Here is a 26650-nt window from a genome sequence, read left to right on the forward strand (position 1 = left end):
AGTCAAAATTTAGAAATTATTAATTAATGGACTACTCTGAAGCCTTGTTTAGTCTTTTTTGAAAAAATTATTAAAATAGATGCACTAAAAGTCAAGATATTCAAATTCTTATTCCAGGAGTGCCTGTAAGAAACGAAGATTTTGTCTCTTATTGACAAGTGAATATCTTGAGTTCTAGTAGTCAAAATTTGGAAATTATTGATTTATGGACTACTCTGAAGCCTTGTTTAGTCTTTTTTGAAAAAATTATTAAAATCGATGCACTAAAAGTCAAGATATTCAAATTCTTATTTCAGGAGTGCCTGTAAGAAACGAAGATTTTGTCTCTTATTGACAAGTGAATATCTTGAGTTCTAGTAGTCAGAATTTGAAAATTATTCATTTATAGACTACTTTGAAGACTTTTTAGTCTTTTTTGAAGAAATTACTAAAATCGATGCACTAAAAGTCAAGATATTGAAATTCTTATTCCAGGAGTGCCCGTAAGAAACAAAACCTTTGTCTATTAATGACAAGTAAATATCTTGAGTTTCAGTTATCAAAATTTGGAAATTACTGATTTATGGACTGCTCTGAAGACTTCTTTAATCTTTTTTGAAAAAACGGCTAAAGTCGAGATACTGGAATTCGTATTCCAGGAGTGCCTGTAAGAAGCAAAATATTTTGTTTCTTATTGACAAGTGAATATCTTGGATTCTAGTAATCAAATTTTGGAATTTATTGATCTGTGGACTACTCTGAAGACTTCTTTATACTTTTTTGAAAAAATTATTAAAATCGATGCACTAAAAGTCAAGATATTGAAATTCTTATTCCAGGAGTGCCTGTAAGAAACAAAAGGCTTTGTCTCTTATTGACAAAGACGTTTCGCCTATTTGGCCATCATCACGTTCACTACCGGTCTGACCTTCCATACATTCTTTTACAACAATTAACAAGGAAACTATTCAGAATATAATGGAACGTTAACCATATCCGGACTAGCCGGAGTTTTTATATGAATTTACAGTTCGACAAGCAAAATTGCTAAAAAATAAAAATTTAATTGCCGAACATATCCTGCCTAATTAAGATTCCTGTATAATAATAATAATTATTTATTTAATGTAGGAAATTTATTATTGGGTCTCAAGGACTAAGTGCATTAGTGATGGCTAAATTTAGACAACCACGTTTGTTCATAAATCAGGGTCAAACTTTTTGTGTTTTTTTATGTAATATTACAAATATCTCAGTTTCTATTAATTTAAATGAAAAAATTATAGAGTGCAAAGTGATAGATAATATCTTGGCTTATAAGAATGACTTGAAGTATTTTTTTCAAAAACCGACGGTTTTCGAGAAATTTAGTTACAAATTGTTGTTTAAGTCAACCCATCTCAATTTAATTAACCAACAAAAAAAAAACCTGAAATGCCAAGTTAATTGTCCTTAATGCAAAAATCACTCTGTCGAAATATTTAACATTTCCCCCTTTAATGCCAAGGCTCAAACCAATAGTAAAAGCCAATCTTTTAATTTTAGACCATCATCATTGTTAAATTAATTAATGATTTTTTTTTAATCAGATAAGACACAAGGACGTTAAATAGTCAAGTAAAAAAAAAACAAAATGGCTTACATAAGGCATTCCATAATATTAAAGTTAATAAATTCCAATTATTATCTTTTTCAAATCCATCATCCAGTGGTATGTAGGCGTGGCTCGACCTCGAGATATAAGTAGAATCAATTAAACTGTCATTCAATATGTCTACTTAAGCTTAAGTGCAGTCAATTGACTACAATAAGTTTGAAAATGAAATATAAATAGATACTGTGTAAATTAGGATTAAAGAAAAGAAAAATTGATGGCTTCAGGCCTGCTTGAACTGCACAAAACTAACTTTTATGTATGAACCTATCAAAGTTTTAGGAACTTTTGAAATTTAGGGATGTTCAACCGGTTGGCATTGATATACTTCCCGAGAACTTTTGACTGAAATGAGATAAAGACCTGAATTAAATTTATTATGGAAGAATTTTTTATAGGCTATAAAAAATTGTTACACAACTTTTATGTAGTTATTATAGTTCTCCCAGTATGCTTTTTTGAAGTTTAGGTGAGGACAGTTGGGTATTAAACCTGTTGGCTCGACATTTTCCCTGATAACTTTTGACTGAAATAAGATAGAGACGTAATTTAAAAACATTGAAATATCTTTTAATACGCAATAAAAAACTATTATATAACTCTGACGTAACTATTATAGTTCTTCCAATATGAATTTTTGAAGTTTAGGTGAGTAGAGTTGGGTAATGAATCTGTTGGGTCGACATCTTCCCTGATAACTTTTGACTGAAATAAAATAGAGACGTGATTTAAAAATATTATGAAATATATTTTAACATGTAATAAAAAATTATTATACAACTCCGACGTAACTATTATAGCTCTCCCAATACGAATTTTTGAAGTTTATGTGAGGACAGTTGGGTATTAAACCTGTTGGCTCGACATTTTCCCTAATAACTTATGACTAAAATAAGATAGAGACGTAATTCAAAAACACTATGAAATATCTTTTAATATGTAATAAAAAATTACTATACAACTTTGACGTAACTATTATAGTTCTCTCAATATAAATTTTGGAAGTTTATGTGAGGACAGTTGGGTATTAAACCTGTTGGCTCGACATTTTCCCTAATAACTTATGACTAAAATAAGATAGAGACGTAATTCAAAAACACTATGAAATATCTTTTAATATGTAATAAAAAATTACTATACAACTTTGACGTAACTATTATAGTTCTCTCAATATAAATTTTGGAAGTTTATGTGAGGACAGTTGGGTATTAAACCTGTTGGCTCGACATTTTCCCTGATAACTTTTGACTGAAATAAGATAGAGACGTAATTTAAAAACATTGAAATATCTTTTAATACGCAATAAAAAACTATTATATAACTCTGACGTAACTATTATAGTTCTTCCAATATGAATTTTTGAAGTTTAGGTGAGTAGAGTTGGGTAATGAATCTGTTGGGTCGACATCTTCCCTGATAACTTATGACTGAAATAAGATAGAGACGTAATTTAAAAACATTATGAAATATCTTTTAATATGTAATAAAAAATTATTATACAACTCTGACGTAACTATTATAGTTCTCCCAATATGAATTTTTGAAGTTTAGGTGAGGACAGTTGGGTATTAAACCTGTTGGCTCGACATCTTCCCTGATAACTTATGACTAAAATAAGATAGAGACTTAATTTAAAAACACTATGGACTATCTTTTAATATGTAATAAAAAATTATTATACAACTCCGACGTAACTATTATAGTTCTCCCAATATGATTTTTTGAAGTTTAGGTGAGTACAGTTGGGTATTAAACCTGTTGGCTCGACATTTTCCCTAATAACTTATGACTAAAATAAGATAGAGACTTAATTTAAAAACACTATGGACTATCTTTTAACATGTAATAAAAAATTATTATACAACTCCGACGTAACTATTATAGTTCTCCCAATATGATTTTTTGAAGTTTAGGTGAGTACAGTTGGGTATTAAACCTGTTGGCTCGACATTTTCCCTGATAACTTATGACTGAAATAAGATAGAGACGTAATTTAAAAACATTATGAAATATCTTTTAATATGTAATAAAAAATTATTACATAACTCTGACGTAACTATTATAGTTCTCCCAATATGAATTTTTGAAGTTTAGGTGAGGTCAGTTGGTATTAAACCTGTTGGCACGACATTTTCCCTGATAACTTTTGACTGAAATAAGATAGAGACATAACTCAAAAACATTATGAAATATCTTTTAATATGTAATAAAAAATTATTATACAACTCCGACGTAGCTATTATAGTTCTCCCAATATGAATTTTTGAAGTTTATGTGTTGACAGTTGGGTATTAAACCTGTTGGCTCGACATCTTCCCTGATAACTTTTGACTGAAATAAGATAGAGACGTAATTTAAAAACATTATGAAATATCTTTTAAAATGCAATAAAAAATTATCGCATAACTCCGACGTAACTATTATAGTTCTCCCAAAATGAATTTTTGAAGTTTAGGTGAGGACAGTTGGGTATTAAACCTGTTGGCTCGACATTTTCCCTGATAACTTTTGACTGAAATAAGATAGAGACGTAATTTAAAAACATTGAAATATCTTTTAATACGCAATAAAAAACTATTATATAACTCTGACGTAACTATTATAGTTCTTCCAATATGAATTTTTGAAGTTTAGGTGAGTAGAGTTGGGTAATGAATCTGTTGGGTCGACATCTTCCCTGATAACTTTTGACTGAAATAAAATAGAGACGTGATTTAAAAATATTATGAAATATATTTTAACATGTAATAAAAAATTATTATACAACTCCGACGTAACTATTATAGCTCTCCCAATACGAATTTTTGAAGTTTATGTGAGGACAGTTGGGTATTAAACCTGTTGGCTCGACATTTTCCCTAATAACTTATGACTAAAATAAGATAGAGACGTAATTCAAAAACACTATGAAATATCTTTTAATATGTAATAAAAAATTACTATACAACTTTGACGTAACTATTATAGTTCTCTCAATATAAATTTTGGAAGTTTATGTGAGGACAGTTGGGTATTAAACCTGTTGGCTCGACATTTTCCCTAATAACTTATGACTAAAATAAGATAGAGACTTAATTTAAAAACACTATGGACTATCTTTTAATATGTAATAAAAAATTATTATACAACTCCGACGTAACTATTATAGTTCTCCCAATATGATTTTTTGAAGTTTAGGTGAGGACAGTTGGGTATTAAACCTGTTGGCTCGACATTTTCCCTGATAACTTTTGACTGAAATAAGATAGAGACGTAATTTAAAAACATTGAAATATCTTTTAATACGCAATAAAAAACTATTATATAACTCTGACGTAACTATTATAGTTCTTCCAATATGAATTTTTGAAGTTTAGGTGAGTAGAGTTGGGTAATGAATCTGTTGGGTCGACATCTTCCCTGATAACTTTTGACTGAAATAAAATAGAGACGTGATTTAAAAATATTATGAAATATATTTTAACATGTAATAAAAAATTATTATACAACTCCGACGTAACTATTATAGCTCTCCCAATACGAATTTTTGAAGTTTATGTGAGGACAGTTGGGTATTAAACCTGTTGGCTCGACATTTTCCCTAATAACTTATGACTAAAATAAGATAGAGACGTAATTCAAAAACACTATGAAATATCTTTTAATATGTAATAAAAAATTACTATACAACTTTGACGTAACTATTATAGTTCTCTCAATATAAATTTTGGAAGTTTATGTGAGGACAGTTGGGTATTAAACCTGTTGGCTCGACATTTTCCCTAATAACTTATGACTAAAATAAGATAGAGACTTAATTTAAAAACACTATGGACTATCTTTTAATATGTAATAAAAAATTATTATACAACTCCGACGTAACTATTATAGTTCTCCCAATATGATTTTTTGAAGTTTAGGTGAGGACAGTTGGGTATTAAACCTGTTGGCTCGACATTTTCCCTGATAACTTTTGACTGAAATAAGATAGAGACGTAATTTAAAAACATTGAAATATCTTTTAATACGCAATAAAAAACTATTATATAACTCTGACGTAACTATTATAGTTCTTCCAATATGAATTTTTGAAGTTTAGGTGAGTAGAGTTGGGTAATGAATCTGTTGGGTCGACATCTTCCCTGATAACTTTTGACTGAAATAAAATAGAGACGTGATTTAAAAATATTATGAAATATATTTTAACATGTAATAAAAAATTATTATACAACTCCGACGTAACTATTATAGCTCTCCCAATACGAATTTTTGAAGTTTATGTGAGGACAGTTGGGTATTAAACCTGTTGGCTCGACATTTTCCCTAATAACTTATGACTAAAATAAGATAGAGACGTAATTCAAAAACACTATGAAATATCTTTTAATATGTAATAAAAAATTACTATACAACTTTGACGTAACTATTATAGTTCTCTCAATATAAATTTTGGAAGTTTATGTGAGGACAGTTGGGTATTAAACCTGTTGGCTCGACATTTTCCCTAATAACTTATGACTAAAATAAGATAGAGACTTAATTTAAAAACACTATGAACTATCTTTTAATATGTAATAAAAAATTATTATACAACTCCGACGTAACTATTATAGTTCTCCCAATATGATTTTTTGAAGTTTAGGTGAGTACAGTTGGGTATTAAACCTGTTGGCTCGACATTTTCCCTGATAACTTATGACTGAAATAAGATAGAGACGTAATTTAAAAACATTATGAAATATCTTTTAATATGTAATAAAAAACTATTACATAACTCTGACGTAACTATTATAGTTCTCCCAATATGAATTTTTGAAGTTTAGGTGAGGTCAGTTGGTATTAAACCTGTTGGCACGACATTTTCCCTGATAACTTTTGACTGAAATAAGATAGAGACATAACTCAAAAACATTATGAAATATCTTTTAATATGTAATAAAAAATTATTATACAACTCCGACGTAGCTATTATAGTTCTCCCAATATGAATTTTTGAAGTTTATGTGTTGACAGTTGGGTATTAAACCTGTTGGCTCGACATCTTCCCTGATAACTTTTGACTGAAATAAGATAGAGACGTAATTTAAAAACATTATGAAATATCTTTTAAAATGCAATAAAAAATTATCGCATAACTCCGACGTAACTATTATAGTTCTCCCAAAATGAATTTTTGAAGTTTAGGTGAGGACAGTTGGTATTAAACCTGTTGGCTCGACATTTTCCCTAATAACTTATGACTGAAATAAGATAGAGATGTAACTCAAAAACATTACGAAATATCTTTTAATATGTAATAAAAAATTATTACACAACTCCGACGCAACTTTTATAGTTCTCCCAATATGAATTTTTGAAGTTTAGGTCAGGACAGTTGGGTATTAAACCTGTTGACTCCATATTTTCCCTAATAACTTTTGACTAAAATAAGATAGAGACGTAATTTAAAAACATTATGAAATATCTTTTAATATGTAATAAAAAATTATTATACAACTCTGACGTAACTATTATAGTTCTCCCAATATGAATTTTTGAAGTTTAGGTGAGGACAGTTGGGTATTAAACCTGTTGGCTCGACATCTTCCCTGATAACTTTTGACTGAAATAAGATAGAGACGTAATTTAAAAACATTATGAAATATCTTTTAATATGTAATAAAAAATTATTATACAACTCTGACGTAACTATTATAGTTCTCTCAATATGAATTTTTGAAATTTAGGTGAGGACAGTTAAGTATTAAACCTGTTGGCTCGACATCTTCCCTGATAACTTTTGACTGAAATAAGATAGAGACGCAATTTAATAACACTATGAAATATCTTTTAATATGCAATAAAAAATGATTATACAACTCTGACGTAACTATTATAGTTCTCCCAATATGAATTTTTGAAGTTTAGGTGAGGTCAGTTGGTATTAAACCTGTTGGCTCGACATGTTCCCTAATAACTTATGACTAAAATAAGATAGAGACGTAATTCAAAAACACTATGAAATATCTTTTAATATTTAATAAAAAATTATTATACAACTCCGACGTAACTATTATAGTTCTCCCAATATGAATTTTTGAAGTTTAGGTGAGCACAGTTGGGTATTAAACCTGTTGGCTCGACATTTTCCCTGATAACTTTTGACTGAAATAAGATAAAGACGTAATTTAAAAATATTATAAAATGACTTCTTATAAACTACAAAAACTTGTTATACAACTTTTATGTAACTATTATAGTTTCCAAAATATGAATTTTTGAAATTTGGATCATGTGAGTTTAGTCTTCAACCTGTTGCCTTGACATTTTTTAGGTAACTTTTTACCAAAATAAGATTAATTAGATATTATTTAAAATGATTATAGCTAGAGCTATAAAGGACTATTACACATTTTTTATGTAACTATTATAATTATCAAAATATACATTTTTGAAATTTAGATAATGTCACTTGAGTGTTCAATCTGTTGACTTGAAATTTTTTCGTATAACTCTTGACTGAAATAAGACAAAGACATAATTTTAAAATATTATAAAAACACTTCTTAGAGACTACAAAAAATTGTTATACAACTTTTATGTAACTATTATAGGTTTTAAAATATGAATTTTTAAAATTTACTTGAAGTCACTTTGGTGTTTAACCAGTTGGCTCAATATTTTTCCAGATAACTTTTGACTAAAATAAGATAGAGAAGTGATTAAAAATTATTATAAAAAATCTTTTAATATGGAATAAAAAACTACTATATAACCCAGACGTAACTATTGTAGTTCTCCCAATATGAATTTTTGAAGTTTAGGTGAGGACAGTTGGGTATTAAACTTGTTGGCTCGACATTTTCCCTGATAACTTTTGACTGAAATAAAATAGAGACTTTATTTAAAAATATTATGAAATATATTTTAATGTGTAATAAAAAATTGCTATACAACTTTGACGTAACTATTATAGTTCTCCCAATATGAATTTTTGAAGTTTAGGTGACGACGGTTGGGTATTAAACCTGTTGCCTTGACATTTTTTCAGGTAACTTTTTACTAAAATAGGATAGAGACTTGACTTAGAATGGTAATAAAAGTGCCTCTTGTAGGCTACAAAAATTATGATATAGCTTTTATATAACTAGTATACTTCTTTCAATATGATTTTTTTAAATTTAAATTATGTGAGTTGAGTTTTTAACCTGTTGGCCCGACAGATTCCCAGATAACTTTTCACTGGAATAAGATAGAGCCGTGATTTAAAAATACCCTAAATCAGCTTTTTAACATCTACAAAAAACTTAATTATCACTTTTATGTAGCTATCATAGTTTCCGAAATATAAGTGTTTAAAATTCAGGTGGAGTGTCAATCTGCTCTCCATGTAAATCGGTACAGAACCTAAGGGTTTGTTCACACTTAACTTACGATTTACTGGTTTCATTGGCTTCTCGTTGGGCCTGCGCAGTGACATTGTGCCTTAGTGTGTATCTTGGTGTGTGTATAGAGTGACCCTTAGTGTTCTAGAAAAATAATTTTTGGTTAAATTAAAGAAACAAAAAATGAATCAGGTGGGGTTCGGTGTATTATTTTCAAGGAACATTTCCAGGTAAATGGGTGAAATTAATTAAATACTGGTTAAGTGAGCGATTTATTGGTAAAACGTTTCGACACAGCAGTCCACAACAATTTGCCAACCTAATGTGACTGAACAAAGTTCGGGTCGTGTAACGTGGGCCCTTTTCGTTAATTAGCTTGTCGATGGAATTTAGTAATTACAACGATTAAAATCGTTATTAAACCGTAAGCCACGCGGAATATTGGAAATTAAATTTTCACGAGTTAGTTGCATCACGAAAATACGTGGCGCAAAATCAGATTTTATTATTTAATTACATCGTGCCGTTGGTAAATTCGTTACTTTATATAAGAAGCTCTATGGATTATTACATTTTTGGGTTCTACGTGGAATTTTAAGAAATTTGGTGGGTCGCATGCCATAGTTTGGTGGGATAGTTTCTGAGATATTAACAGTTGAAGATTGAAGGTCTTTTTTGACTTTTAGAGAAGGTTGAGGCAAGACTATTCAATTTAGAAGGAGAGGGTTTTTATTCATTTATTTGTTAATGTAAGTTTTATTATTTAGTCAAAATAAGTATCTGTCAAAAAAATGTCAACAATTTTCATCGTTCGAGTTTATTGAAATCGATGTCAGAAGGTAGTTTTTGAAAAGTTAAGGCAGAAAAGTGAAAGCAGTTTTTTTCTATGTCAAATAGTTTTGGATTTATCGCGTTTAGAAGTCAAAAAATGACAGTTTTTAAGTGAGTATATCTCAGAAACTGTCGTTTTAAGGTATGGCATGTGACCCATCAAATTTCTTAAAATTTTGCGTAGAATATGAAAATGTAATAAAATATAGGGTGTCCTATTTAAAATAAGGAAGTTAGGCTCTACTTCCGGTTCAGGAAGAAAAAATTAATGTCAATTTCTATGCTAAAAAATGGCGTTGATAAATTAAAAAAGAAAAATGAAATCCATTTTCTGCTATCTTAAATCTGTATCCCAGAGCCAGACTCTGTTAAGTCCAAAATGTTCATTTTTCAGTAGAGTAATTTTATTCCAAATATTTTACAAAATTTTAAATTACAAAAAACCAGTTTTTAAAATTTAAATTTTTTATTGAATATTTAAATTTACTTTAAGGATAAGAATAAAGAGTAGAAAAGCGATTTTAGCATTTACCTATTGTTTTTGATTTTTGTGAATTAACATAGTCTTCTTCGGATAATTTTAATTTTTTTTCCCAAGTCCCAAAGAAAGGACTTAATAAATTTTTAAAACGTGTTAAGTCCACTTATCGTTAATGCATAATTCATTAAAAAAAAAACTACAAATATTTATTTAAATATTCAAATAATTGTAATTAAGAAAAGTTAGGTTACATACAAAAATCATGGAATCTTTTTGGTACCCATTTTAAAAGTTTTTGCAAATGGTTGTACTTTTTGGCTGAAAGTGGTTTATGCCCTGCCCTAATGGGGACAATCAATATGGGCATGCAATTAGTTCGTCTGGTCCTTCTGTTAAAGTCAACTTCCGTAAACTCTTTTCCAAAGTCTGCTTTATAGTATAAAATCCCAGGGTTATCTTTTCTAGCTTGCATATGAACCGCATGCGATATTAAAAAGTCTTTTCCCAAGTTATCCTTTTTCTGCTAAATATATGGTGCCGTGCAGCTATTAAAAAGTTGCTTAAACTCCTTGGTTTCCATGTTGACAACAATAAAGGGCTTCTCTATTCCACAAAGCCGAATTACCTGCTGTCAATCCCAAGGAGTCATAATCTGAAATTGCGGAATTCTTTTTCTTTCACGCTCGATCACAGAATGAACAACATCAGCCTCCAAATAAGTGTGTCCTCTCGCTAGAAACTTATGATTAATGGTATTTATGTTTGGTTTAATCTGAAGGATGTCAAAATATGACCTAACCATTAAAATGTTTCTGTTTTGGCTGAGACAGTTATCGGACCAAATTGTTATCTCTTTTATCTCATCTGAAACATGTGTCTCTACCTATTTTATTAAGCATGAAGCTACTTCATTTCCTCCGCGACCAGCTACGCTCTCATCCCACATTATGCAAAAACTTTTTTCATCTGTCACATCTTGTATTGTTAAGTTATATGTCCACAGCTTAAGAGAATAGAAGCTTTGGGAGTTATGTAGATCTGGTGTTGGTAGATCAATCATTATAACTTTTGTTTCTCGTAAATTTTCCCTCGACTTTTTTTTGTCTTCAGATTTAAGCTTATTATCTATAGTTGGTATCTGCAATATGCTTGTCATAGTCAGTTTGCGCGCTTTGCCGTAATTCAAGAGATTCCGCTTCACGGATATTAAGCTGAAGCTCATCGCATAGGTCACAGGTGTCGTTGTCAGGACTCTTAAAGGAGTAGTTATATTCATAGTTAAATATCTCTGAATATAACCACTCCCTTGCAATGTTTTCGGCTCCAAGACCATTCTCTTGAGATTCTTCTGAATAAAGATTATACATCCTACTTATATTCAAATGATTGCCGAGATATTTCTTTTTTGTTTTTTCCCGGGAATAGTGTGACTCGTAAGCTGGAAATTTCGAAATATGGGCTCGAACCTCCTCTGAGATTTTGTTGACAGGTACGTGTTTTCCTCTTTTATCAGGTGTTACAATGCCTCCATCCTTTTTCTTTTTAATTGCAGTATCCACTGTTTGCTGAGAGATGCTCAGTGTATTTAAAAAAAACTTTTTGCAAACCTTTTCTTTTACTCCGCCTGTTTCAAAACTATAGTTATTAGTCAAATTTATTTTTGCCCCTCTTTGACCAATTACCTCCCTACGTCTTTTTATTGGTATTTGAGAAACGTTGGATGCTATGTATTGCCTTCTTACATTTATTGTTTTTGATGGGCTCCAGAAATTCTTATGAATAATTTGGCGACGCTCCTGAGAAATTTTATTTCTACATAAGAGTTTGCAAGTATCACCACACGGTTCCTTAAGAGATTTCGATTTCATAATACGGTTGCCACTGTCCGTTTTGTATTCTAATCCTGAATACCGTTTCCTTTTTGTTTTTTTTTTCCAAATTTTTGGATCTCGTCTTCTTTTTAATAATGTCATCTATTCTTGTCATCATTCAGTCCATTCTATGACTTAATTAATGCAAAAAAATAAAACTATTAATTAGGACAATACGTTATTTAGTTTATTAAAATAATAGGTACCTTTGCACTTGTACTTGGTGATTTTCATCCCTTCCAGGTAATTCATCAGGTATCACCTTACCTAATATTTTAGCGGTCCTAGAATACTACGGGGTCGTCGAAGTTGACGGTGTCGATGACATTACTACCATCCTCAAAAAATACACCCTCAAAACAATTTTAATCAAACAATGATTTTTAGCACTCCCGAAAAAAATTTTTATTTACGAACTTAATACATTAGACTAAATACGAAATCCCAAGCCAAATAAGGTTAATGCGACTTAACATTGTTTGGGTTTGTGCGCTATAAGGACTTAACATTTTTTTAAATTGGCTATTTGCAGTAATTTTAAGGATATGTTAAATCTAAAAATATCAAAAGATGCGGGGCATAATGTTATGTGATTTAACATATTAAGGTTGATTTTTGTTAGTTTGGACTTAACATAGTCTGGCTCTGGAGTACAGATATTAAAATATCTCGAAAACCGTTTTACCAAAACATGGCATGCGACCCCTCAAGTTTCTTAGAATTTCACGTAGAATCTAAAAATGTAATAAAATATAGGGTGTCCTATTAAAAATAAGGAAGTTAGGCTCTACTTTCGGTTTGGGAAAAAATTTGATTGATTTTATCAAAGGATTCTGTCAAAGGATTTATAAAAATCAGAATACATCAAAAACTCCTTTAAGAATTTTATTGATTTTAGCTTTATATAAAAGCTGCTTAATTGTGTTACCAAAAAGACCTCTAGAAGATTCCTTGTAATTGCAACTGTTTAGGAGCTATTGAGTAGTTTCTCAATTGATTGGAAAATATCTTGATACTCGCTAGTTTCTGCTTTCACACATTTAGAATTTGGTTCAATGTTTGATGATTCTTGTAAGGATTTTAATTTCATATTAAATTCAATGAATTCCTTTACCAAAAAGGTCCTTACAAGTTTCCTTGTAAATATAACCGTTTTGAAGTTATTGTGCAGTTTTCCTATAAAGCAAACAAAACCTTGATACTGTCAAAGGCTTTACGAGAATCCAAATATTTTAAAAACTCCTGTAACCTGGCGGTTTTTTTCTCTGGTATGTTTTTTTATATTTTGGCGAATGCACCGGGAAAACTAGTTCAAACCGGTAACTTAACTATACTTTGGCGAACGCCACATCTATGTTAAAAAATGGCCATGATAAATTAAAAAAGAAAAATTAAATTTGTTTTCTGCTATCTCAAATAGTTTTTGCTCTATAGCCACTTAAAATTTAAAAAATCATTATCTTCGACTTAAAATATCTCGAAAACCGTTTTACCAAAATATGGCATGTGACCCATCAAATTTCTTAGAATTTTATGTAGAATCTAAAAATGTAATAAAATATAGGGTGTCCTATTTAAAATAAGGAAGTTAGGCTCTAGTTCCGGTTCAGGAAACAAAAAATGAATGTGAATTTCTTTGTTAAAAAATGGCTATAGTAAATTAAAAAAGAAAAATGCAATCGGTTTTCTGCTATCTTAAATAGTTTTTGCTCTATGGCTACTTGAAATTTAAAAAAATATTACTTTTAATTTAAAATATCTCGAAACCCATTTTACCAAACCATGGCATGTGATACCTCTAATTTCTTAGAATTTTATATAGCATATGAAAATGTAATAATATATAGGGTGTCCTATTTAAAATAAGGAAGTTAGGCTCTACTTCCGGTTCAGGAAAAAAAATTAATCTCAATTTCTATGCTAAAAAATGGCGTTGATAAATTAAAAAAGAAAAATGAAATCCGTTTTCTGCTATCTTATATAGTTTTTGCTCTATGGCTACTTGAAATTGAAAAAAATCATTATTTTCAACTTAAAATATCTCGAAAACCGTTATAGCAAACCATGGCATGTGACCCCTCAAATTTCTCAGAATTTTATGTAGAATCTAAAAATTTCATAATATATGGGGTGTCCCATTTGAAATAAGAAAGTTTGCACCCACTTCCGGTATATCCAAAAGTGCCATCATCCTAAATATTGCTTAAAAGAGTATAATTTTCACTAAGTCTACTAAAAAACATAAACAGGCTGCACTGAATTGGAACCGAGTAAGTTTATAGCGAAACATCCTGTATATGAAAATATCTTTTAAGTAATTGTATGGCATTATTAGATTCTATGTAAAATTCCTTGAAATTTGAGGAGTCACACGATATATTTAAAAAAAAGCAGTTTTGGAAATATAACCTGTCAAAAGTCAAATAATTATAATTTTTGACTAAATATATCTCAAAAACGACTGCACCGAACTATGATCAAATTTTTTAGAAATATAGGGCATTCTATTTAAAATAGGAAAACCCCTTTTCATTCAATAAAAAAAAAACGTAACCTAACACAGGATGCATCAAATAATCTCCCAATAGTCATATATATACATTATGCCTCCGCTATTGATAAACATGGTTTATATATCATGTCCGATATACCTGACAAGCCATTAGCTTCTGTTCTGTTATATCAGAGCAAATAGTAAACAAAGATTAATTAGCTTGTATTATATTAGGCATTAAGTGGACAATAAATCATTTTGTCAAGAATGATGCCATAATTAGTCCCCCTCCCCCCATCCAATCAATAACAAGATGATTACCTAATGATGATGCTAAACTAGTCATTATAGAACAATACATATAATCAAAGACCTGTAGTCTGCAAATGCGTTTGATTAAGAAATTCCCTTTTTATGCATCCGATCGATTGTTTTAAATTGGCTACGTGTTGTTCATTACACGCCGACTTCCTTATGGTGATGTACCTCATTTAAATCAAATTGATTTGGCTAAAAATAGAAGTATTAATCGTGATTCTCTTTTACCTAGATGAATCATTGCAATATTCTTGTAACAACGTTCATTATTATACAGATAAGCCAAACTAAGACCCATTCAGTCTGCAACCAAAGTAATACATGTATGAAACAAACCTGATTGAATGAAGAAATGAATTATTTATAAATGTTGTTTGGGATGCAAAGCAATTCAAGGAGTACTTTTTGAGTTATTCGGATGTAAATCCAGTTGATAGTCTAGGAAGCGTATGTACTACATCTTTAACAGTCTTACTCTCTTTTAAACTAATATAGCTTAAGAACTGCCAAAGATAAAAATATGATATAAACTATATTGGATTAATAAAAGTGTACTCAAAACATATTGTTTGAGGTGCAAATTAATCCAAACAAAACTTTAAATTCTTTCTGAAGAAATTACTAAAATTCATTCATAAAAAGTCAAGGTATTGGAACTTTTATTCTAGGAGTGCCTGTAAGTAACAAAGGTTTTGTCTCTTATTGACAAGTGACTATCTTGAGTTTTACTAGTCAAAATTTGGTAATTATTTATTTATGGACCTTTCTAAAGACTTGTTTAGTCTTTTTTAAAGAAACGATTAAAATCGATTGCCTAAAAGTCGAGACACTAAAATTCTTATTCCAGGAGTGCTTATAGGCAACAAAAAAATTTGTCTCTTATTGACAAGTGAATATCTTGAGTTCTAGTAGTTAAAATTTGGAAATTATTGATTTATGGACTACTCTGAAGACTTGTTTAGTCTTTTTTGAAGAAATGACTAAAATCGATGAACTAAAAGTTAAGATATTCAAATTCTTATTCTAGGAGTGCCTGTAAGAAACAAAGATTTTGTCTCTTATTGACAAGTAAACATTTTTTGGTTTCTAGTAGTCAACATTTGATAATTATTAATTGACAGACTACTCTGAAGACTTTTTTAGTACTTTTTGAAGAAACGACAAAAATCGAGGCACTCAAGATATTGGAGTTGAGCGAGCATGAGTGCCAAACATAAATGCCTAAATAACGACGTTGTCAAGTTATGGAAGTAGAAATCTGAGATTCGGTCGCAGTTTGGATAACATGCGATGTTGCCAAGCATTAAGATATCTCTCATGCTGGAGCTTAAGCAAACAAGGTTATAGAAACTGTCAATAACATGAAAAAAAATTTATATTATTCTGGAAATTGCAGACATCTTGGCAACATCGCATAACATTCTAAGGCAAATTTCAATTTATCCTGTATTAGTGCCACTGGTATCGAATATACTTACATATACATCGACTTTGTCTTTTTAAATTAGAACTACTCTGAAGACGTTTTTAGTATTTCTTGAAGAAGCGACAAAAATCGATGCACTAAAAGTCAAGATATTGGAGTTGTTATTGCAGGAGTGCCTGTAAGAAACAAAAGACTTTTTGTCTTATTGACAAGTCAATATCTTGGGTTCTAGTACTAAAAATTTGAAAATTATTGTGATGAATGGACTTCTATAAAGACTTTTTTAGTCTTTTTTAAGGAAATTACTAATATCGATGCACTGAGAGTCAATATATCCGAATTCTTATTCCAGGAGTGCTTGTAAGAATTAAATAATTTTGTCTCTTATTGACGATTCAATATCTGAGGTTCTAGTACTCAAAATTTTAAAATTATTGATTAATCAACTACTTTAAATACTTTTGTAGTCTCTTTTAAAGAAATGACTAAAATCGATGAAAGTCACAATATTGAAATTCTTATTGCAGGAGTGCCTGTAAGAAACAAAATATTTTGTCTCTTATTGACAAGTGAATATCAAGAATTCTGTTGGTAAAAATTTGACTATTATTATTTAGTGGTCTATTTCGAAGATTTGTTTAGCAATCTTTTGCAGAAATGACTAAAATCGATCTACACAAAAGTGCAAAGAGTGCCTGTAAGAAACAAAAGACTTTATCTTTTACATTTATATCACAGTGAATCCCCTAGGGCTCGTTTGTCTTTAACCGACATGCTCTCACTTAAGCTCAAATAACTTAAAAACCACTCAAGATAAAAATATGAAATAAATTACGCTATATTAAGAAAACTATTCTTAACAAATCTCTTTTAGGGTAAAAGCAATACATGCAGAACTTCTTGAGTTATATTAGTTTGAATCCAGTTGATAATCCGATTTGTAACTAAAATTACACTAATAATAATAATAAAATGAACAGATTTTCCAATTGAATAGACTTGAATAATCATTGAAAATATGACGCGAGTTAGCAGCTGACCCAATATCGCAACTAATGATGAATCTTTCAGATAAAAGAAGAACTAATCCGGATTAATTTGCATACAATCAACCTTTTAAGAAATTTCACGAAACGCTTTTGTCTTATGACGTACACCACCTGTCAGATGATTCTATCCTCGTATTATGTCAAAAATAATCGTGCTTAAGAATATTATTGCAGGATCATTTATTATTAGTCATGCTACATAATTCCGCAAATATTGAGAAAAGTCATCAGTATACAGCTTATGCCGATCAACCATTTTCCTTTCTAGCAAATTTTCTATAAAATCAATAGGAAACAAGATAATGCTATTTTTAGATAAAGATTACACCGTTGACGTAAAAATGATGTTCGCAGGGCCAAAATTCCCAAATGTTATATTTACATTGAATTTTGGCTCGTTACTCATTGTTTAATTGGAGGATTCATTAGTTTATTGGCATTTGTCGGCCAGATGTTCTGCCTGAAAAAATATATTTTTTTTAAACGCGCTACATATAGGAGACATTGTTTTCAATGAATCGTAAAAAAAAACTAACGAAAATTTCCATGTAAATAAGACGAACATCGGAACAATAAAAGTCGATGTTAAGCCCATTTATGTTTGTTTTTATTATCACATAGTCAACACCCCATAAAAAGTGAGTCACCGACTAGTCAAAGTTTTATTGCCATTATACGTGACCCCTCATGGGGTTTCATTCATTACATCTAAATTACATAAAAATCAAGAAATTCAACAGATATTTACCGGATCGCTTTGTATTATGAATATTTATTTAAGTCTATTTACCAGATCATTCTCTTATAATATTTACATGCTATACAATAATATAGCCTCTGATTTAAAAAGTTTCAAACCAGCATCATTCGAATACCGTTATACAAAAAATTTGCTATAATAAATTCATAAACCAAATCTAAACTAAAAGTGCCAAGTACAATTATTTACAATAGGGTTTATCATCTTTTATATAAGGTTGCTTTCATCCCGTCTTAGTCTCATTTATTTTATTTATTGCTTTGTATTTTGTAGATATACATTATAGCCATAGGGAGTATATTTATTATCAGTTGAAAACTACCATACATTCCATTTTGTGGTAATAACTACACTTGAGTATTCCTTTGCAGCTAATTAAAATAATTTTTGTGTTATCTGTTATTATTGTCAAATAAACTAATTTATTATTATTATTAATTGTTAAGGATGCTTTTCCTAAATCAGTGCAACTTATTTCATAATTTTATCTTTGGTAGTTTTTAAGTTATTTAAGTTTAAATGAGAGCAAGTCGGTTAAAGATAAACGAGCCCTAGAAGGTGTAGTGTGTTCTTAAGGAAATATTTTGTTTCTTACAGGCACTCCTGGAATAAGAAATCCAATATCTTGACTTTTTGTGAATGAATTTTGATCAATTCTTCAAACAAGACTAAACAAGTCTTGAAAGTAGTCCATTAATAAATCATTTTCAATTTTGGCTACTAGAACCCAAGATATTCACTTGTTAATAAGATATAAAATTATTTAATTTTTACAGGCACTCCTGCAATAAGAATTCCAATATCTTAACTTTTAGTGCATTGATTTTAGTGATTTCTTTAAAAAAGACTAACAAACTTTTTAGAGTATTCAATTAATCAATAATTTTAAAATTTTCAATACTAGAACTCAAGATATTGACTTGTCAATAAGACAGAAAGTCCTTTGTTTCTTACAGGCACTCCTGTAATAAGAATTCCAATATCTTGACTTTTAGTGCATCGATTTTAGTCATTTCTTTAAAAGAGACTAAAAAAGTCTTCAAAGTAGCCAATTAATCAATAGCTTCTAAATTTTGACTAATAGAACCCAAGATATTCACTTGTCAATAAGACAGAAAGTCCTTTGTTTCTCACAGACACTCCTGTAATAAGAATTCCAATATATTGACTTTTTGTGAATGAATTTTGATCAATTCTTCAAACAAGACTAAAAAAGTCTTCAGAGTAGTCTATTAATAAATGATTTTAAAATTTTCAGTACTAGGACCCCAGATATTGAATGGTCAATAAGAGACAAAATCATTTAATTCTTACAGGCACTCTTGGAATAAGAATTCGAGTATCTTGACTTTTAGTGTATCAATTTTAGTTATTTCTTGAAAAAAGGCTAAACAAGTCTTCAGAGTAGTCCATCCATCACTAATTTTCCAATTTTGCCTACTAGAACCCAAGATATTCACATATCAATAAGAGACAAAATATTTTGTTTCTTACAGGGAGTCCTGCAATAAGACTTCCAATATCTTGACTTTTAGTGGATCGATTTTAGTCACTTCTTCAAAAAATACTAAACAAGTCTGCAAAATAGTCCATTAATCAATAATTTACAAATTTTCAGTACTAGAACCTAAGATATTGATTTGTCAATAATAAACAAATTCATTTAATTCTTACAGGCACTCCTGGAATAAGAATTCGAATATCCTAACTTTTAGTACATCAATTTTAGTTATTTATTTAAAAAAGGCTAAACAAGTCTTTAGAGTAATCCATTATTAAATCATTTTCAAATTTTTACTATTATATTATTTGTCAATAAGACAGAAAGGCTGTTGTCTCTTACAGGCACTCCTGTAATAAGAAATTCCAATATCTTGACACTTAGTGCATCGATTTTAGTCATTTCTTTAAAAAATACTAAAAAAGCCTTCAGAATAGTCAAATAATCAATAATTCAAAAATTTTCAGTACTAGAACCCAAGATATTGAAGATATATACAAGAATGGTGACAGAGATAATATAAAAAATTATAAACCTATTGTTATGCTATCTGCTATTCCTAAACTTTTTGAGTTCATACTTAACAAACACCTTACTTGGCATTGCAGAAATCTCCTGGTCAATGAGCAACATGGGTTTAGACAGGGTAAATCTACCTCTACAAATCTAACATTGTATTATGACTACATTGTTGAGAACTTTGGGGATGGATATCAGGTGGAGTCCAAGGCGTTTGACTCTGTCATTCACTCCTTTTTTATTTTTAAATTAAAATGTTATGGTTTCCCTGAGTTACCTAAGCAAGAGAATTCAGTTTGTTTATATTATTAGGGGTTCACTCTCAATTCCAATTTTGGTAACATCAGGGGACCCACAGGGTCCCATGTAGGTCCTCTACTTTTTAACTTATTATTAATGATATTTATGGAATTATAAAATACTGCCTGTTTTTATTATTTGCCGATGATATGAAACTATACTTACAAATTTCAAATTTATCTGATTGCCATAGAATTCAAGAGGATTCACCGTACAAGTGGTAAATTAAAAACTGTTATTGCTTTTGACTATCATATTAATACAACGGTTCTTTCGAGGGTGACAGAAATTAGAGATTTGGGTGTACTGTTTGACAACTCTTTGACATTTACTCCCCACATTAATAGTCTATTAAATAAAGCCTCTCGCGTTCTTGGTTTTATTACAAGGAATTCTCGTGATTTCTCTGTCTCTGCATTTAGAGTTCTGTATATTACTCTTGTTCGTAGTATTTAGTCTTACTCTTCTGTAGTATAATTCTCCCTATTATTTAGACCACAGTCATAGCCTTGAAAGAGTTCAAAATAGGTTTTTCAGAACCTGTGCTTGAAGGCAAAAATTGTCAAATTTATCTATAACGGACGTTAGGTCGAGGCTAAATTTCACTTGAGAATTATAGGATCAGATGCGATTTACTTTTTTTTTTTTAAATTCTTAATAAATTATTAAGACTTTTATAGATGCGATACCGGATATATTAGGGAGATGCCACTATTTTTAATTAAACAACATCATACGAATTATGGTAAATATTCTCCCATTAATAATAGGTATCACATGCTGGGAAACGAGTTTAATTGTCATTATGATATAAGTGATAAGGGTTTTTCTGGGTTTAAGCGATGTTTGACTGACTTTATTGAAAATCGATAACTAGATGTACATAGTTTGAAATGTTTTTTAATTGAATCAAATTTATTCTCAATTTATTGGTTATATTGTCTATAGAATCACGATATTTATTAATTGCTTATTTATTTTCATAACTTTGTTGTTTAGAAATTTTGGCATATTTTTTTTAATTACTTAAGGAATATTGTTTATTATTTTTTTATTGTTATGGTTAAGTTATTAATTTTTGTTGCAATTTATTTCGTTAATGGGGACATCCCGTATATAAATAAATTAAAAAAAAATAGTGACTTTTTAATAAGAGTCAAAGTGAATAAATTCACTTAATTCTTACAGGCACTCCTGTAATAACAATTCGAATATCCTGACTTTTACTGCCTCGATTTTAGTAATTTCTTCAAAAAAAACTAAACAAGTCTTTTTTTTCATTCATTATTCAATAGTTTTTACATTTTAATAACTAGAACCCAAGAGATTCACGTGTAATTAATAGACGAAGTCATTTAATTCTTACAGGTAGTCCTGGAATAAAAATTCCAATATCTTGACTTTTAGTGCCTTGATTTTACTCGTTTCTTCGAAAAATACTAAAAAAGTCTGCAGAGTAGTCCATTATACTTTGGCTGAAGATAGGGTGTTTTGGGTGAAGATAGCTCTATTGGTTTGTAGGTTATAATAATCATTTAGTTCATTGAGTTCCTTCTGCCACTTTTCCAATCAATCAATAGTTTATTCATGTCGGTTACATAAAATATGTTTACACATGTCAAATAATATGGACAAATAGGTGCTAAGAGTAAACTATAATCAAGATTACAATTTAAAATATAAAATACGCACGACTACTAGACAAAAATTTTCAAATTTGGACTACTAGAATTCGAGATCCTATTCACTTGTCAATAATGCTTTGTTTCTTACAGGCACTCCTGGAATGAAATTTCGAATGTTTTGACTTTTAGTGCATCGATTTTAGTCATTTCTTTTAAAAAGACTAAAATGGTCTTCAGAATAGTCCATTAATGAATAATTTTAAAAGTTTCAATACCAGAATTCCAGATATTGACTCTCTAATAAGAGATAAATTCATTTAATTCTTACAGGCAATTCTGGAATAAGAATTCGAATATTTTGACTTTTAGTGCATCGATTTTAGTCATTTCTTTAAAAAATACTAAAAAAGTCTTCAGAGTAGTCCATTAAGCAATAGTTTTCAATTTTTTACTACTAGAACCCAAGATATTCACTTGTCAGTAAGACAGAAAGTCTTTTGTTTCTTACAGGCACTCCTGTAATAAGAATTCCAATATCTTGACTTTTAGTGCATCGATTTTAGTCATTTCTTTAAAAAAGACTAAAAAAGTCTTCAGAGTAGTCCATTAATCAATAGTTTTCAATTTTTTATTACTAGGACCCAGGATATTCACTTGTCAATAAGACAGAAAGTCTTTTGTTTCTTACAGGCACTCCTGTAATAAGAATTCCAATATCTTGACTTTTAGTGCATCGATTTTAGTCATTTCTTTAAAAAAGACTAAAAAAGTCTTCAGAATAGTCCATTAAGCAACAGTTTTCAATTTTTTACTACTAGAACCCAAGATATTCACTTGTCAGTAAGACAGAAAGTCTTTTGCTTCTTACAGGCACTCCTGTAACAAGAATTCCAATATCTTGACTTTTAGTGCATCGATTTTAGTCATTTCTTTAAAAAAACTAAAAAAGTCTTCAGAGTAGTCCATTAATCAATAGTTTTCAATTTTTTATTACTAGGACCCAAGATATTCACTTGTCAATAAGACAGAAAGTCTTTTGCTTCTTACAGGCACTCCTGTAACAAGAATTCCAATATCTTGACTTTTAGTGCATCGATTTTAGTCATTTCTTTAAAAAAACTAAAAAAGTCTTCAGAGTAGTCCATTAATCAATAGTTTTCAATTTTTTATTACTAGGACCCAAGATATTCACTTGTCAATAAGACAGAAAGTCTTTTGTTTCTTACAGGCACTCCTGTAATAAGAATTCCAATATCTTGACTCTCAGTGAATCGATTTTAGTCATTTCTTTAAAAAAAGACTAAAAAAGTCTTTAGAGTAGTCGATTAATAAATAATTTTAAAATTTTCGTTACTAGAACTCCAGATATTGAATCGTCAATAAGAGACAAAATCATTTAATTCTTCCAGGCACTCATGGAATAAAAATTCGAATATTTTGACTTTTACTGCATCGATTTTAGTCATTTCTTTAAAAAAAACTAAAAAAGTCTTCAGAGTAGTCCATTAAGCAACAGTTTTCAATTTTTTACTACTAGAACCCAAGATATTCACTTGTCAGTAAGACAGAAAGTCTTTTGCTTCTTACAGGCACTCCTGTAACAAGAATTCCAATATCGTGACTTTTAGTGCATCGATTTTAGTCATTTCTTTAAAAAAACTAAAAAAGTCTTCAGAGTAGTCCATTAATCAATAGTTTTCAATTTTTTATTACTAGGACCCAAGATATTCACTTGTCAATAAGACAGAAAGTCTTTTGTTTCTTACAGGCACTCCTGTAATAAGAATTCCAATATCTTGACTCTCAGTGAATCGATTTTAGTCATTTCTTTAAGAAAAGACTAAAAAAGTCTTTAGAATAGTCGATTAATAAATAATTTTAAAATTTTCGTTACTAGAACTCCAGATATTGAATCGTCAGTAAGAGACAAAATCATTTAATTCTTCCAGGCACTTCTGGAATAAGAATTTGAATATCTTGACTTTTAGTACATCAATTTTAAATATATTTTCAAAAAAGGCTAAACAAGTCTTTAGACTAGTCCATCAATCACTAATTTTCAAATGTTGACTATTAGAACTCAAGATAAAGATATCATCTTATTGATATTCACATATCAATAAGAGACAAAATATTTCGTTTCTTACAGGCACTCCTGCAATAAGAGTTATAGACCAATATCTTGACTGTTAGTGTATCGATTTTAGTCACTTCTTCAAAAATACTAAACAAGTCTGCAGAATAGTCCCTTAATCAATAATTTACAAATTTTCAGTACTAGAACCTAAGATATTGATTTGTCAATAAGAGACATATTCATTTAATTCTTACAGGCGCTCCTGTAATAGGAATTCCAATATCTTGACACTTAGTGCATCGATTTTAGTCATTTCTTTAAAAAATACTAAAAAAGCCTTCAGAATAGTCAAATAATCAATAATTCTAAAATTTTCAGTACTAGAACCCAAGATATTGATTTGTCAATAAGAGATAAATTCATTTAATTCGTACAGGCACTCCTGGGATAAGAATTCGAATATCTTGACTTTTAGTGTATCGATTTTACTCGTTTCTTCAAAAAATACTAAAAAAGTCTGCAGAGTAATCCATTATACAAAAATTTTCAAATTTGGACTACTAGAATCCAAAATCCTATTCACTTGTCAACAATACTTTGTTTCTTACAGGCACTCCTGGAATTAGAATTCCAATAGCTTGACGTCAATTTGAGTCGGAACTGACTTGACGGAAATAAAAAACCACTTAATAACACCTTAAATAATACACCCGTGTCAAATTACATGTTCTGATATATTTTAATCTATTATTTAAACCGAATGATTACAAGAGCACCTAATGACCAACTTTTCTTCAGCTTCGAATAAACATCCCGAGACCCAAAACTTTAAATCTACTTATTAAGCATAACCTATCCCAGAATGCGTCTATTGATGAAGCCTGAAAAAGTGACACAGTATTGACTTTTGCAGGCCGTCGATTGACGTCACTGGAGACCCATAAACCCTTTTCCAGTGACGTCATCATCCGGGAAAATTTAAGACCGTCTCAGCGGCCAGACTTTGATCCCGTATCCCTTTTACTGGTTGAATGAGCCATTGTTCGCTTCGCTATTTATCTGTAGCGCATTTAGGTGAGCGACGACATTGTCGCTTAAGTTCGCATCGGGAACGCACAGACGCGAGGTGACATTTTGGTTTTTTTTTTTTTTTGAAAAAACACGGTCGAGGTTACTTAGGGTGGGTGTGTACTTGAATTGTGATTATTGTTTTTGTGGTTGGAGTAAGAGGTAGGTGTAGTTACAGTATGGAATTTTGACCTGTTGCTTTAGTCAAAAAAGTGGTAGACATTTTCTTATTCTTCAAGAATGCGTATGTGTATTTTTCTTTTAAATTTAAGCAAAGACCTTTTGAATGTTATACTGAATATACCCCTGTTATGTTTCTGTCTGTCATGTTAATTAAAAAAAATCCTAGAGCACAAAATGATCGAGATTCTCCTGATCTACAAGAATGCTTCTATGCACCCTACAAGTCCACCAGTTTTCCAGAAATTTGAAAATGTAACTATTCCTAGTATCACCCGTGTACTTTTTCCGAAACGTGAATCGATATTTTTCATATTCTCGTACGTAAATACACGTTATGACTAATTACCACTATTACGGAAAACACATTTAAATAGCGTACATCATATATTCGATCGAAAGTCATGTTATAAAGCGGTTTCGCTTGATTTAATTCAATATTTATAGTGCGTCCCAAGCCGCCCTTTTAACTACCATAAAATCGGCCTCTTAATCCCTTTTTTCCGGAAGGTCAATAATCAAAGGGCCCTAAAATTTATTGTTGACCCTCTTGATTAAGTCATAAACCACTTGACCCTTTTTTCGATTATTAGTAGTTTGAATTCATTTTTGAAGTGGCTTCCGTTCTGTCAACAGCACATAAGTTAAATAGTGTCAAGTGGTTGCTGCATTAAAGGAAATTTTGGAAAAACCCCGAGAAGAATACGAGGTACTTATTATAGATTTTTTATATTGGATAAACAACCCTTTAAGGGTGGTTTTGTGCAATATTTTATTGCAGTCTTTAGTATATAGTGTATTTGATTTAATTATTCAGGTCAATATTTGGGATTTTTAATTTGTAAGTGCCTTGAAGACTTCTCTAAGTATAGTATCCGGAAATTTATTGAAATTCTTGTAATAGAAGCCGAGGAATTCGGGTTTTTCTTACAAGAAAGCCTGAACTGTAATTGGATCTTAAATTTGAAATTTCTCGAAAATCTTTGGTTATGGAAGAAAAATGTTTATGATCATTTTTGTAGACCATAAATTTTCTAGCACTTTGTACTCTACAATAATTTTCATTAAAGTTATAGAAAATGAGATATTTGAACATTTTATCATGGGGTGTTAAGACCACGTGCATTTTCACGATTCTTAAAATATCTCGAAAACTGTTAAGTTTACAAGAAAG

The 26650-nt window shown here is 30.0% G+C and overlaps 2 protein-coding genes across 6 annotated transcripts in view; one reads left to right on the plus strand and one right to left on the minus strand.

The window, feature by feature from the left end:
* LOC126741300 (uncharacterized) overlaps positions 1 to 26650 on the minus strand; it is a 66668-nt gene that overhangs the window by 18003 nt on the left and 22015 nt on the right. Inside the window, exons 1-2 of one of the 3 annotated variants that reach the window (XM_050447691.1) lie at positions 20692 to 20789; positions 9026 to 9120 (exon numbers count right to left, since the gene is read on the minus strand). The exons of 1 other annotated variant lie outside the window; for it this stretch is intronic. In XM_050447691.1, the coding sequence (XP_050303648.1) occupies positions 9026 to 9071 (46 nt within the window). In that variant the 5' untranslated portion in view covers positions 9072 to 9120; positions 20692 to 20789. Of the gene's footprint in view, positions 1 to 9025; positions 9121 to 20691; positions 20790 to 26650 lie in introns of those variants that run through there. One more of the 3 variants, XM_050447690.1, reaches the window with a different exon arrangement.
* Positions 1 to 26650, plus strand: part of LOC126741299 (uncharacterized) — a 35374-nt gene that overhangs the window by 919 nt on the left and 7805 nt on the right. Inside the window, exon 1 of one of the 3 annotated variants that reach the window (XM_050447686.1) lies at positions 25292 to 25458. The exons of 1 other annotated variant lie outside the window; for it this stretch is intronic. The gene's annotated coding sequence lies outside the window, so the exon portion shown is untranslated. Of the gene's footprint in view, positions 1 to 25291; positions 25459 to 26019; positions 26186 to 26650 lie in introns of those variants that run through there. One more of the 3 variants, XM_050447689.1, reaches the window with a different exon arrangement.

The sequence above is a fragment of the Anthonomus grandis genome, chromosome 10, assembly GCF_022605725.1.
Source record: "Anthonomus grandis grandis chromosome 10, icAntGran1.3, whole genome shotgun sequence".
Taxonomy (NCBI): Eukaryota; Metazoa; Arthropoda; class Insecta; order Coleoptera; family Curculionidae; genus Anthonomus; species Anthonomus grandis.